Source organism: Canis lupus, chromosome 9, assembly GCF_011100685.1.
Source record: "Canis lupus familiaris isolate Mischka breed German Shepherd chromosome 9, alternate assembly UU_Cfam_GSD_1.0, whole genome shotgun sequence".
In the NCBI taxonomy this organism is placed as follows: domain Eukaryota; kingdom Metazoa; phylum Chordata; class Mammalia; order Carnivora; family Canidae; genus Canis; species Canis lupus.
In genome coordinates this window covers 25,960,997-25,975,255 of record NC_049230.1, presented here as the reverse complement: position 1 = coordinate 25,975,255, position 14,259 = coordinate 25,960,997, and the positions used below count along the sequence as shown (strand labels likewise).

The 14,259-nt window shown below is 56.9% G+C and overlaps 1 protein-coding gene across 1 annotated transcript; it reads left to right on the top strand.

Moving 5' to 3' along the window:
- Window positions 1-1,433: 1,433 nt before the first annotated feature.
- DLX3 (distal-less homeobox 3) lies at window positions 1,434-6,245 on the top strand. Its single transcript, XM_038546144.1, has 3 exons — window positions 1,434-1,932; window positions 3,011-3,201; window positions 4,777-6,245. The coding sequence occupies exons 1-3, from the start codon at window positions 1,608-1,610 to the stop codon at window positions 5,122-5,124; spliced, it is 864 nt and encodes a 287-aa protein (XP_038402072.1). The 5' UTR covers window positions 1,434-1,607; the 3' UTR covers window positions 5,125-6,245.
- Window positions 6,246-14,259: the final 8,014 nt, after the last annotated feature.

Below are 14,259 nucleotides of genomic sequence, written 5' to 3'. Positions count from 1 at the left end.
CTCCCCCTCCCCCCGAAGAAAGGCGGAGAGCAGAATTGGGGGTGGGATGCAGAAATGCCGTGGGCGTCGGGGACAACTTGGATGACTTTGCAGGCCAGATAGGACTTAGGAGCTGCCAGCGCGGGAAGGGGAGCCTCTCCAGGGCCTTCTCGGAGGCACAGGACTCAATGGAGCATCATGGTTCTTAGCTGCTGGAGACTGGAAAGGCGCTAAGAGATCCATACACATCTGCATACAACTGCACATTCATGCCGGACACCCCCTCCCATGGGCATCCACTCACACTGCTTCTACTCCCTCCCCACCCCACATGCACGCTCGCGCGCGCACGCACACACACACACACTCCTGCACTCTTGTGCATCTCTGTATACTGTGGAATACGTGAAACTCTTACACCACACACCGCGAGTACACCTGTCCCATATACCTGATCACTAAAAATGCCTGCCTTCCCTAGTGTTGTCCCCAGTGCACAGAATCTGCCCCCAAACTTCTGAGGTACACAGAGAGCCAGGCTGTGTCCTACCCAGCCCCATGGGGACCCCAGGTCCCCTGCCTCCTCCAGCAAGCCTGGGCAATCTCTGAAACTGCATCACGGGACAGGTTATGCACCTCTGCCTTCTGCATAAGCCCCTAAATCCACACAACCTGCCCCCCACCCCAGTTAGCCCCCTACCTGTCTCTCCAACAGGACCCTCTCCATCCCATTATGACTTACACAGTCCCAAGGCACTTTTTCGTGATGGGCCCCTTTCTCTGTAAAGACATTCAAGATTACATTTTATGACTGCATTGCTGTAAATATATCAATATCATATACTCAAACATTTCCTTCAACCTAAAATGTCTTTCCCTCCTCTTTCGATTGTAAAAGAAATTAAAGTATTTTCGCGAGCCCTGCGTCCTTCCCACTCTGGGCACATTAGTCTGCCTGTCATTTGCATAGCGTACACACATACACCACCTTGGACCACCTCCCTCCACAAACACCCAATGGGCAAATTCCCCTGCTTCCCCATCGCACCTGAACCCACCTCCCAGCCGCAGCCAGGGAGACAGACAGACAAATCCTGGGGGCCCGGCAGAGACACCCTCCCCCCACTCCTCCCTTCAGAGACACTGGGGAGTTATCTGGACTGGGGACAGGGGCCGTAGAAGGAACAAGGTGTGTGTGTGTGTGTGTGTGTGTGTGTGTGTGTGTGTGTGTGTGTGTTTTGGGTAACAACAAAGAATGGGAGAGCGAGCGGAGAGAAAGAGAGAACGAAAGAGCGCAAGAGCATGTTTTGCCTCGAAGGCAAGACTTGCAGCCAATCAGAGCGCTGGAGCCTCCCTCCGCGACTCCACTATTGAGTCTATAACCGGCTGGCCGGGCGGAGCTGGCAGCATTTGACTGTGGCTTGGGACGCGACGAGAGGCGCGCAGCGACCGCCGCGAGGCCAGCAATGGTCTAGGCGCCCTTGGCCTCCCCTCCCCCGAGACCCTGCGGGCCCTCCCCCCGGCCTCCGGACACACACCCCCGCCTGGTCTCCCGCGCCGCCTCCGCGCTCCTGCCCGCTTCGGTTCGGCGGCCCAGCCCAGCCCCGCGACGCGCGGCGCTCGCCAGGATGAGTGGCTCCTTCGATCGCAAGCTCAGCAGCATCCTCACCGATATCTCCAGCTCGCTGAGCTGCCATGCGGGCTCCAAGGACTCGCCCACCCTGCCCGAGTCCTCTGTCACCGACCTGGGTTACTACAGCGCTCCCCAGCACGACTACTACTCGGGCCAGCCCTACGGCCAGACCGTGAACCCTTACACCTACCACCACCAGTTCAATCTCAACGGGCTTGCGGGCGCGGGCGCTTACTCGCCCAAGTCGGAATATACCTATGGAGCCTCCTACCGGCAATACGGGGCGTACCGGGAGCAGCCGCTGCCCGCCCAGGACCCAGGTGAGGGCTGGGAGGGTTCCCCTGGGGAGAGAAAGGGAGGGATTGAAGCTCAAATCTAGGGAAGCGTCGGAGGGCGGGCTGCTGTCTAAAGTTAGACAAGGTGGGCTAGATGACCCCAGAGGGGACAGAGGACCTTCCAGTCCCCAGGCTGTGTGCGTGGGTCTCGGTGAGGATGGGGCCGGTGAGGATGGGGCCGGCTAGGGGAGGAGGGAGAGGAGGGTGGGGTGTCAGAGGACCTGCGAATCGAGGTGCTTTGGCGGCACGTCAGCTTCTCCATCGGGTTCCCGAGGGCTTGGGGTTCGGCAGCGGCAGCGGGGAACTGGAAGCTCCAGGGACACTCTGGATATGGGCGGAGGAGAGGAGGGGTATGGTGAGGGGGACCTAGTGAGGGAGACACACACACACACACACACACACACTGAGAAGCAGAGACTGAGAAGTGGAAAAGTGAAAAAGAAAGAAAAAAAGAAAGAAAGAAAGAAAGAAAGAAAGAAAGAAAGAAAGAAAGAAAGAAAGAAAGAAAGACCAAAAGAGAAACGTGGAGAGACCAAGTGAGAGAAAGGAATAGAAGAAAGGCCAAGAAGGGAAAAAAAGGAAGGAAAAGGGAGTCTGTACTGGGCTTGCAACTCCTCTGAGAATCTAAGACTATTCCAAAATGAAAAGTTTAAAACCCAGAAAAAGGCAGGCAGGAAGGACGGACGGACGGAGAAAGGGCGAGAGAAGTGACCGCGGGCCGTGCGGGGCGAGCAGGGGTGGCCAGCGGGGGGGCGAGGAGCCCGGGAGGCGTCGGAGCGCAGCCGCGGCCGGCCTCGCCCGGGTGGCCGGCGCCGGGGACGGCGCTCTGGGGGAGCGGGGCGCGGAGCTGCGGGCTGGGGGGCGCGCGTCGTGGGCGGCCGCCGGGGCCGGGGCGGGTCCCGAGGTCCGGCTCCGGCTCGGTAGCCGCGGCAGACCGGCCGGGGCGAGGGCGGTGGAGCGCACAGCCAGGCAGCCCGGCGCGGGTCGGAGGGGGGGTGCCGGGAGGGCGCAGGGGCCGCAGGTCCAGGCTCAGCCGCCCCCCAACCCGGTGCGTTGCCCGCAGTATCCGTGAAGGAGGAGCCGGAAGCCGAGGTGCGCATGGTGAACGGGAAGCCCAAGAAGGTTCGAAAGCCGCGCACCATCTACTCCAGCTATCAGCTGGCCGCCCTGCAGCGCCGCTTCCAGAAGGCCCAGTACCTGGCGCTGCCCGAGCGCGCAGAGCTGGCCGCGCAGCTGGGCCTCACGCAGACGCAGGTCAGTGCGGGGGAGGGGGGGCCGCGCGGGACCCGGGGGCTCCCCCGGCGCCGCCGAACTGGCTGGCCTCTGAAATCCCCTGCAGGCCCTTGAAACCCTTGCCTGTGGATGGAAGGCCACCCCTCCCCCATGCCAAGTCTCAACTGCTGTCGGAAGTTTCTGCATTCAAACGTGTACAGGCGTGCGTATTTGTGAACCTGTGCAACTGTGTCTGTCTGCCGCAAGGAGAGGTATCCTCCCCTTACTCCAGACACCCTAGCTCGCACGCTTCTCAGCGTGTTTGTCTCTCACTTCAGAGGAGTCCACATCATGTCTTCCCCCACCCCAGGCCACGCATGTGCGTGTAGAAATGTATATACACGTGTATATGCATGTATATTTGCACACATGCTAATGGGTGTGTGTACCTGTGGGAATGGTGGCATAAGAAGTGTGACCTTTCAAGGGTCATTGTGTTCATAGATGGAGGGACACGTGTGCACAGCTGTGCACACTGGTGAGCACATGTACAAAAATGTATGCTTCTATCAAAACACTGCATTCATGCTCAGCACCCAAATGGTTCACCTGGTCCTCTGCCCCAAGCCAGGAAGGGAGATTTTCCACCAAAGGGGGATAGGAACTCAAAGATGAGCTCCCCTCTCTGCCCCCCAGCCTGTTCCTAAAGCCCCCAGCAGCCTGTCACTGCTCAGGGGTGGAGTGGCTGGTGGATGCCTGGCTCCCTGCAGGTGTTGACAGGCTGGCCTGGGTTGCTGCGTGGGGCCCAGTCCGCTGGGAATCTGGGTCACCCAGTGAGGAGCTGATTCATTGTTTGTACCAGTCATCGGGTGGGAGGAGCAGGAGGAGGGGGAGATACCCCAAGGGAAATTTGGGGAATCATGGCTCACCTGCTCCTAAGTCCCCAGGTCACCCCCATTAGCCAGCCCCAGAGCGCGTCTCCATGCCCTAGTGTGTGAACATGGGTGCCCCCGTTTGTGGGGCATTTATCTGGGTGCATGTGTGTATCTTTATAATCTGGTGTCTGAGTGTGAAGCTGTGAGTGGGTACATTCCTGCACATGGAGATGCTTATGTGGGTGTGTTTGTCTCTGTGTATCTGTGCACCTCTGCTTATGGGTTTCTAATGTGACCAAAATACCACAAACTGCCCATCCCCCACCTGGGCTGCCTTTTATTGAGTGCTTACTACATACCAGGCGGTCCTGAGCTCTTTATCTGTCCCAACTTATTTGAGCCTTGTGATGACCCCATCAAGTAAGGGCTGTCAACATCCCCATTTTGCAGATGGGGAAGGCAAGAATCAGAGAGGTTAAGTAGCTTGCCCAAGGTCACAACACACTTAGTACGTGGCAGAGCGGAATGTAGACCCAGGCAGTAGAATGTTCCTAACTGCATTTTATCCCAGATAGAAAAAAAGATGCTGGCCCGGGAGTCAGGACACCTGGGTTTTGCCTGGATCTTGTGTGTAACATGGGGTGCTGGACTTGCCATCTCTTGGCTGGGTCCCCTTGGGGTTTTCACGAAGCATCCTGAGAGGCTAACTAGCTCCCCCTTTTTTCTCCCCCGCCCCATGCAGGTGAAAATTTGGTTCCAGAACCGCCGCTCCAAATTCAAGAAGCTCTACAAGAATGGGGAGGTGCCCCTGGAGCATAGCCCCAATAATAGTGATTCCATGGCCTGCAACTCACCGCCGTCACCTGCCCTCTGGGACACCTCCTCCCACTCCACTCCGGCCCCTGCCCGAAGTCAGCTGCCCCCACCGCTCCCATACAGTGCCTCCCCAAGCTATCTGGACGACCCCACCAACTCCTGGTACCATGCACAGAATCTGAGTGGACCCCACTTACAGCAGCAGCCGCCTCAGCCGGCTGCCCTGCATCACGCCTCCCCTGGGCCCCCGCCCAACCCTGGCGCTGTGTACTGAGCACCCACCTGGCCTGAACCTCCCACGAAGGACCCGGGACCAGGCAGAAGGCGCCTCCGTCCTAGCCGACACTCAGGAATCATCGAGGAGCACAGGGGAAAGGGCACCCCCTTTCCCCCTTCCCTTGCCCCTTTCTCCAGGGACCCAAGAGCTTCCAGATGAAATTTGCATGGACCAAGGATGTCCCCTGAACCTCCCTACCCCTGCCTAGAGACTGGGGTCCCCCTCCAAATGTTGGGGCACTCCAGCTGGGACAGCCGCTCCCCTTCTGCTCCAGGAGCCTGGATTGGCTTTCAGTGGCCCATCACCTTCCAGCTTCTAAAATTTAGTGCTCATTCTGCAGACTGGAGACCTTGGGGACCAAGGAAACTGCAGAGCGTTTGCAGGTCAGGCCTGGGCTGGGGCCCTGGGCACCGTGGATCCCGGCACCTGCTAGGCTTGGTCCCTCCTAAGCCACTCGTGGCTCCCCACGTCCTGAGCATCCCCTCTGCCAAAAAGACATTGGACCTCATGACCAGGACTCAGGGTGGGGATGTCAACCAGACCCCAGCCCGTGCTTCTAGCCCTCATTTCAGATTTGAGGGTTAAACCAAAGAACCCCCCCCCAAGTGAGGGAATCTTTTAATATCTGTGGCTTTAGAGGGAAGAACTCAAGGAGCCATCTCTCTCCTCTCTCCCTCTCTGTCGGGAGAGGGGCGGTGGGTCTCAGGTGCCTTTCCTAAGGACCCATTTCTTCCGTGTACAGGACTTTGCACAACTTTGGTTTTAAAAGCTGTTGAAAACTAGGAAAACAATGGGCATTGTTAACCGATAGGACCAATCTCCCCTGCGTGGGCGCCTCTGCTCTGCCACCCCCACTCACCTCTTCCTCTCCTCCAGAAAGATGGCAGTTTGGGCGCCAAACCCCAAGTCTCCAAGGAAACATGCCAGGCAAGACAAACCCCCAAACATCCCGTTTCCGGTGACTTTGGAAACAGATTGCTCCCACAGATGGAGAACGGCGGGTGAGGTGCATGGGGCAGAGAGGGGAGGATGACAGCTCCGTGCCTTTAGGGGTGAGGGGGTGGCTGTCTGGAGGGCTAGTAGCACCGCCCCTCCTTGGCCCAGACATCCCCCCCCCCCCCCCCCGGAGCTAACCTTCCTCCACCCTGATGTGGTCAAACATTGAAGAAAAGGGGGAGGTGGAAGACTAGCTATATATATATATATATATAGTATGTATTTTTTTTTTAAGAGCAACAGAGAGAAGCAGCCTCCTCCCTACTGTGGTTTCCTATTTATGTGGTCCTTTCCTCCTGGACATACCTGCCTGTGCGTTGTGAGCAGAGAGAAACAGGGGTGTGGGCTCCGGCTGGATTTGGGTTGGGTGGGAGTGCAGGAGCAAAGAGAGACCTGGTGGATCTCAGAGTCCCACTCCGGGGGGGGCAGGAACGAAGCCAACTCCCACTCCCTCCCAGGCTTCTCATTTCTGCTTTCTTACTGGACCCATCTTTATATATAACGTTAATAAAAAAGAAGAAAATAACCACTGAGCTCTTTGAACTGGAGGCTGGAGGCAGACAGCTCTCGGGGAGGGCCTGGGAGTTGGGGAAGGTGTTGGATACAGAGAGGCCTTGGAGCCTCCAGGGGCTCCCAGGGGACTCAGAGCCCTGAGGATCCACTACTGGGACTCTGGGCTCAAGGGCCGGGCTGGGCCTGGCCCCTGGTGGCAGGTGCTCCTGACCCTGAGGTTGCCCCCAACTCGGGCAGGTCTGGGTGGGTGGGAGGCTCCCAGCCGTGGCCTCCCTGACTCCACTCTGCTTGGCAGCTTGGCGTTGCCTGCCAGCCAGCTGCCTTCCGCCACTGCTGCCGCCGCGCCGCCACCGCCGCCGCCGCCAGGTCACCTCAGGGCTGCTCTTTGATCTTGGGCTCACACGCAGACATGCTTGCACACGCGTGTAAACCCCCTGCCTCCACGCCCAGGCACTCCCCAGTCCCTCACTCTCTGGTCTGTTCCAGCTTGGGGTAAGGGTGGGGCCTCAGGCAGGGGGAACACCACTGCTCCCACAGCTGGCAGGGACCCCAGCTCAGGCCGGGGATCCAAGCAGGATGATGGAAGCAAACAGATGAAGGGGGTTCTGTGTTTACCTTCTCAGGCTCGGGCCCTGACTCAGAGCCTTCTTGCTACTGCCACCGACCGCCTGGGCCAGCACTGCTCCCACCCTCCCCTTCTAGCTGCTCAACTCCAGGACCGAGTCAGGGAGCCGGCTGTGGTAGAGTGGAGGGAGGCGTGTGAGTGACATATGTTGTCACGGGTGGGGACAGTGTGAATGCGTGCACATGCTGGGGAGCTACCCCTCTCTCTTGTACACATGTACCAAGACACATGGTGACATCTCTTCCTCCTCACACCTCTGTGGACTCCGGCTTGGAGCAAACATGCCATCATCTGTAGGCAGATACACAGACACGAACACACACCTGAGACCCCTTAGCGTCACACAAACGTACAAAGCTGTGACACTCGGAGAGACAGGGCCCCCCAACACACAGGTGCCCAAACACACATTCCCCAAGTCACCCCGGAGTTACACACAGGTTTGTGCACACACACAGACATACAGGAGACAGAGGCAACTTCTCATATTGGAAAAAAGTCTTGGATTGAGAGCAACACCACCCAGCAGCCCAGGTCACCCGGCTCAGCCCGAAACCTCCCTGTGAGGCCCTCAGTTTCCTCATCCGTCAAATGGGGACAACAAGCCTCGCCCTGTTGGCCTCTGGAGCTGTTAGGAGGCATCAAGCAGAATACAAAGTGAGAAGTCAGAAGGAAAAGTCTCTGGGTCTCCCCGAGGACCTCAGTAGACAGCTCTCCAGGGCACCTGGCCCAGGGGTTCTCCGGGCTGGGTTCTAGAACAGTGGGGAGCCCCCACCACCACCTGCCAAGCCCCACTGCACCCCTCTCCCTCTCAGGAGGCCAGCCTTCCCTCCCCCTGGGCCTGAGGGAGGCGGAAGGGAGGAGGGCCTTCCGCCCACGGACTCCGGCCGGGCTGGCAAGGGTTAAGTGGCAGCTGCCAGGCGGGGCTGTGCTGAGCAGTTTGGTTTGAGGGCTGCGTGCAGGCAGGAGCAGCGAGGCGGCAGCCGGGCAGACTTGCTGGAGACACTGCATTTTATTAGGGCTGGGCTGCCAGCAAAGGGAGGGAGAGGGAAAAAAAGGGCAGAAAGAGAGAGGAAGGAAGGAGGAGGCTGGGCAGGCAGGCGGGCGGGCGGGCTGCTGCGGGATGAAAGGATGTTGTAAGCTCCCTAATTCCTCCCAGCTCATCCCTGCTCTGTCAGGCTGGATTAACTGCCCGGGTGACCTCCCGCGAGGGTCAGCCCCACCCCTGACCTCCCCTTCCTCCTCTCCTCACCTCCAGGCCTCGAAGCTCGCCCTCCCCACCAGCCCTGGGCCAGGGATGCAAAGAAAAGGCTTGTGGGGGGGCACCTGGCAGGGTGCCAGGGTGGGGCTGCTGAGCCCATCTCCTGCCAGGTGCTTCTTGACTACACCCCTTGTCTCCTGACAAGCTTTGGGGAAGAGGGGGAGGCTAGGGCACCCCAGTCTGCCTTGCAGGGGGTGCTGGTCACTGCTCTCCAAACAGCTGACGTTCGCTACAGTCCTGCTTTGGGCCAGGCATTTGGCACGGGACCCTCAGTGGGCGGGGAGGTGGGTGATATAGGACCCATTCTTCAGATGGGGAAATTGAGGCTCAGTGAGGTTCAGTCTCTGTCAAGCTCACATAACTAATATGTGGCCATGCTGGGATTTGCACCCAGCTCTGTCTGGAGAATGGGTGCTCTTAATGGGCTTTCCTGCCGCTCAGATTACTAAGGAGCCCCAGGGCAGAGCGTCAGAGAGCTGGAGCCCAGCCGCTGCCACTCCACCCACCCCAGCCTGACAGCCCTCCTCCCCAGGCTCTTCCCTGGAGGAGACAAGGAGGGGGAGGGGCTGGTCCTAGGAAAAGCTTAATGCTGCCGTCAGGAATGTGTGCACTGGAGTCAGCTGACCTGGACTGAAGCCTGCCTCCACCACTTCAAGGGCTGGGTGATCTTGGACAAGTCACTTTAAACTTCTAAGCCTCAGTTTCCCCATCTGTAATGTAGGGATAATGCCACCTGCCTTATAGGGTTGTTGAGAGGATTAAATAGGATAATGTGAGTAAAATGCTTAACTAGGTACCCAGCACAGGGTGAGTACTGCTCAGTTCATCAGACTTGCTGTTGACGATGGTAATGATGGTGATGATGGTGCTGATGGTGATGATGGTGACGATCGTGGCGGGGGAGAAGGCACTGACTCCTCACCTTGCTTCCTGCCCTCTCCTGCCCTTCCATACCCCCAATTCAAACTCAAGCCGCTGGCTGCCCTAGATCCAGCCATCTCGAAGAGGAGTCAGTGTGCTCCCCAAAAGAGTAAATCAGTCAGTAATCATTGAGCATCTGCTCCATGCCAAGCAGTTCCAGGAGCCAGCACAACTGATGCCCAAAGCCTGAGGAAGGGAGGCACACACCTGTCCTAGGTGCTCTGGGCTAGAAGCGGGGCCAGTCCCAGAGAGGCCCCCAGCCAGGCAGACCCAACACAGTATGGAAGACTGGAGGGGCTGTCAGGGAAAGGGCAGGGGCAGAGGGTGGGAAGGAGTCCCGGGAAGGCGCCTGGAAGAGGTAGCGTTTGAATTATGCCTTGAAAGAAGGATGTCAGCAAGAAGGCAGAGCGGGGCCTGGGAACACTCTCCCTGGAGCATCACCTATGGAATAATTCCCCTTCCAGGACTCAGGGTGGAGAGGAAGGAGGCTCATGGGAGAGCTCCAGGCTGCCTAGAGGGCTGCTGGAGGAAGGGCAGCATGGATCCAGAAGGACCCTAAGTCCTTCTCCGGGTGCTGGATGCCAGGCTCAGAGAAGGGCAGAATCTGGCAGTTTCCAGCCCCTCCAATGTGCTGGCAGCTGCCCTGACACTATGAACTCAGAACTCAGGCAAAGGAAGCTACCTGCCCCCCTTCTGGGAGGACACAGCCCCTGCCCTTCCCTGTCCCGAGGCCCTTCCCTTATGAGGCCTGGACAGAGGATCCTAGAGCTCTCACCTCCGTTCAGCCTGCATACACCATTTGCCTCAGCAACACACCATCACCACCACTTACTCTTCAGTCCAGGAGAGGCCCCACACCTCCATGGGCAAGGGGTTCCATGCTCCGAGATAGGACCCAGCCCCTAGGTGAGGGCTCTGGTTGGCTAAGGGAGGCTGCAGGAGTTGCATTAACCAAGCCTGGAGGGCATGGAAGAGGAGGGAAGGGGAGAGGAGGCAGAGGGGAGAAGAGAGAGGGGAGGAGAACCCAGGGGGAGGGGAAGGGGGCGCCTGCAGCCAGCACCCTGGCCTCTGTTTTTCCAGCTTTAATTGCAGCGTTAATCACCTTAATAAGCTGTTTACCAGCCACCCAGCAGCCTGAGACTGAGAGACTTAGCAGCCAGAAAGTGCTTGGAGATGAGTTTCCCCGGCAGCCCCAGGGAAGGGGAGGCAGTGCTGATTGGGGGAACCTGGCGAGGTGGGGGGCGGTGGCTGGGGGCAGAGGGGGCAGGTGGGAGCTGGTGGAGATGGCTGGGGCCAGAGAGTCCGGAAGGCCAGCCTGCAGTTCTTCGAAGAAGAGGCCCAGCCCCTTCCCACAGAAGCCCTGGAGTCAGCTCCTTGGGCCCACCTTCTCTGAAGTCCAGCTCCCAGGCAGCCCCCTCTTTCTCCTTTGTCTCTCAATAGGCAGGCTGTGCTGGTCATGACCAGCAGGGTGACTTTCCAGATCCCAATCCCCAGTTCTGTGGAGGCATCCGTGCCTCTCCCCGCATCCCCGTTTTCACTGCCTTGTCCCCAGCTCACAGCACCTTGAGAGGATCTGACATGGGGGTACAGGGGGTGAGGGCAGGGTCCTGGGCATGCTCACCAGGACATGCTCCCCGCTCCGATGCCCAGCACAGGCTGCAGGAGCAGGATGTTAAGTGAGCACTGAATAAAGGAGGTGATAGAGCACTTGGGTCCCTCACACAAACCCTCTTGGCTTTGGTTCCTGCTCCCATCAGATGAGGCTGAGCCCCTGTGAGGGGGGAATGATAACTGTCCCTGTCTTTCGGCTCTTGGGGGTTCAATGAGACCAGGAGAAGAAAGCCCAACACCCAATCGCTGTTCCTGAGCTACCACAGGAGCTAACAGGGATTGCGCCCTCCCTGCACATCATCTCATCTAATTGTTGGGAAGCAGCCCCGGAAAGAGATGACGTGACCTGCCCAAGGTCACACAGTAAATGAGGGACAGTGCTATGAGTGCCTGTGGGGGCTCCTCTGCCTAGTAGCCGTCCACAGCTGGGCAGGCACTACCAAGTGGGCTCTGGAACCCTGGCCTCCAGACTGCAGATCCGAGAATGTTTTCTGGATGATGAGTGGGTCAGACCTAATGATCTGAACACCCCCCTCCCAGGGTCTGCAATTGCTGTAGTTCACAGGCCTGGTGATTTTGGAGGCTTCTGCTGAGGGTAGGGGGGAAGTGTAAAATTGGCCTGTTGGGCCCCTTGGAGCCCTGAAAAGCTCAGAGGCCCTGGAAGCACTTGGGAAGAGTCTGGAATCTGGTGGCTACTCTGTCCAAGGTTGGCAGTCCAAGAGAGGAGGGGCTCAAGGGTGCAAGGGGGACCAGAATAAGCACCCTAGGAGGAGACAGACTGGGGAGGGGGCCAAGAGGGGGCGGAGCCCGGAGGCTCAAACTTCTTGGTTGTCTCCTGGGGCGAAATGGAGCAGGATTGGAAATGTCTGCTGAGTAAGCAGGACATGGAGACTCCACACCCTGGAAGATTAGCTGGTACGGGGGAGGGGGCGTCCCCCCACCCCAGGCAGTCCAACTTGAACCTGGCAAAAGGAGGCAGTGTGCCCTTCCCTGTGCACTGAGACTGCCTGGCCACGTCATGCACCGCGTGTGGCACTGTCCCACACCCATCCCTGGGGCCAGACAGGCCTGCCCTGAGCTCTGGGATCACTCATGGGGGAGGTGGGGGAGAGAGAGACATACCCTCAGCTAAGGGAGGGTAGGGAGGAAGCTGAGGAAAACAGGAGGCCAGAGACAGTAGAGTCTGGCTGGTAAGGAAATAGACCAAGAGAAAATTGCTTCCAAGCACAGACTCAGATCCTCGAAAGATCTAGGCAGGGAGGATGCTGAGAATACCTACTGTGCACCAACCCTTTGCCAGGAGCTTTCATGGGTATTGTCTCATTTGATCTTCTTGACTGCGTGGAAAAGTTAGTGTACTTTTTGTTCCATTTCACAAGTAAGATCATTGGGGCTCAGAGAGTTTCAGTAGCTTCCCCTAAAGTCACTCAATGAATTTGAAGCAGGGTCCAGCCTTCTGATTCCCTGATCCATGGGCCTCTTACCATCCTCAAGGCCTCCAATAGTGAGGTGGAGAGGAGTATAGAGGGGGTCAGGCTCAACCTTTCCCCTTGTTATCAGACTGGCTTTGTGCCCTTAGGGACACTGGGATTGTCATTCCGTAGACTAGGACACACAGGTCCAAACAGGCACATGTATGCGCACTCCTGAGCTCAAACCCTGGTTTTGACACTTACTAGCTGTGTAACCTCAGGTAAGTCACCTGCCCTCTGAGCCTCCCTTTCCTTTATCTATAAAATGGAGCTAATCATACCTATCTTACAGGGCTGCTGAGGAAATGCGATTATACATATAAAGGGCTTAGCACATAGCATGGCACTGTGATGGGAGCTCAACAAACTATATTATTAGTTTTCAATGAAAGCAGCCTGTGTACATGTAGGACACTCCTCACTTGGCCTAGAGAGTTCTAGGCACCCTCAGTGGGCCCAAAGTTGACCCTTCCTCCTCTGAGTGGGGCAGAGCTCTCATACTGGGAATTCCTCCTTTTTTTTTTTTTTTTTTTAAGATTCTATTTATTTATTCATGAGAGACACAGAGAGAGAGCCAGAGACATAGGCAGAGGGAGAAGTAGGCTCCCTGTAGGGAGCCCAATGAGGGACTCGATTCCAGGGCCCCAGGATCATGCCCTGGGCCAAAAGCAGACACTCAACCACTGAGCCACCCAGGTGCCCCAGAATTCTTCCTTCTACTGGGAAATTGCTTTCTCCATTCTGATCTAAGTCTGTCATGCCTCAGATATAATGGAGGGACAGCCAGCGAGGACAGAGCCATGTGTTGGTCTTTACTGCCAACAGAAGAGAAGAGGGCAGAGGTTAATATTTTTCAGTTAGGAATCAGCTGCTCTCCACACCTATATACTTACAGTACTGTATTATTGTGTATTTACATTATAACAGGAGAATTTTCCCTTATTAATTGTGAGAGAACAGCTACTGATGTCTTTTTTTTAAAAAAAAAGATTTTATTTATTTATTCATGAGAGACACACACAGAGAGAGGCAGAGACATAGGCAGAGGGAGAAGCAGGCTTCCCACATGGAGCCTGATGTGGGACTCGATCCAGCATCCCGGGATCAGGCCCTGGGCCAAAGGCAGACGCCCAACTGCTGAGCCACCCAGGTGTCCCAGCTACTGATGTCTTATATATATCTTATATCCAGTCACTCTACCAAATTTTCTTTTTTTTCTTAAGATTTTATTTATTTATTCATGAGAGACACAGAGAAAGAGAGAGGCAGAGACACAGGCAGAGGAAGAAGCAGGCTCCCTGTGGGGAGCTGGACTCAATCCCAGGACTCCAGGATAATGACCTGAGCCAAAGGCAGAGGCTCACCCACTGAGCCACTCAGGCACCCCTCTACCAAAATTTTCTTAATTCTGATTTTTTCTTCCCCTAGTCTCTTGAGTTTTCTAGGTGTACAATCAAATATCAGTAAAAAAGGAATGGTTTGACCTCTGCTTCTTAACTTAGTAGAAGGAATTCCAGAATAATAGGAGGGGTAGGCTTTCATGAATGCAGAAGTCAGGGGCCCCATGTGCCTCTGCATTAGCTCTGAGCCAAGCACCTCCTGGATGGTCTCACCTCTTCAGGTACCTGCTGTCCGGGGAACACAGTCAGATACCCTCATCCTGTAGTCAGTCTCCTGTACAACTTCCTTCCCTCTTCTCAAAGCAGCTTTGATGCAGCCCACCACTCATGTTG

What these genes read in the sequence shown, in the direction of transcription:
- DLX3 (XM_038546144.1), top strand. Translation starts at nt 1,608, where the DNA reads ATGAGTGGCTCCTTCGATCGCAAGCTCAGCAGCATCCTCACCGATATC. An exon ending in GCTGCCCGCCCAGGACCCAG is followed by an intron (nt 1,933 to 3,010) that starts GTGAGGGCTGGG and finishes CGTTGCCCGCAG; the next exon opens with TATCCGTGAAGGAGGAGCCG. An exon ending in TGGGCCTCACGCAGACGCAG is followed by an intron (nt 3,202 to 4,776) that starts GTCAGTGCGGGG and finishes CGCCCCATGCAG; the next exon opens with GTGAAAATTTGGTTCCAGAA.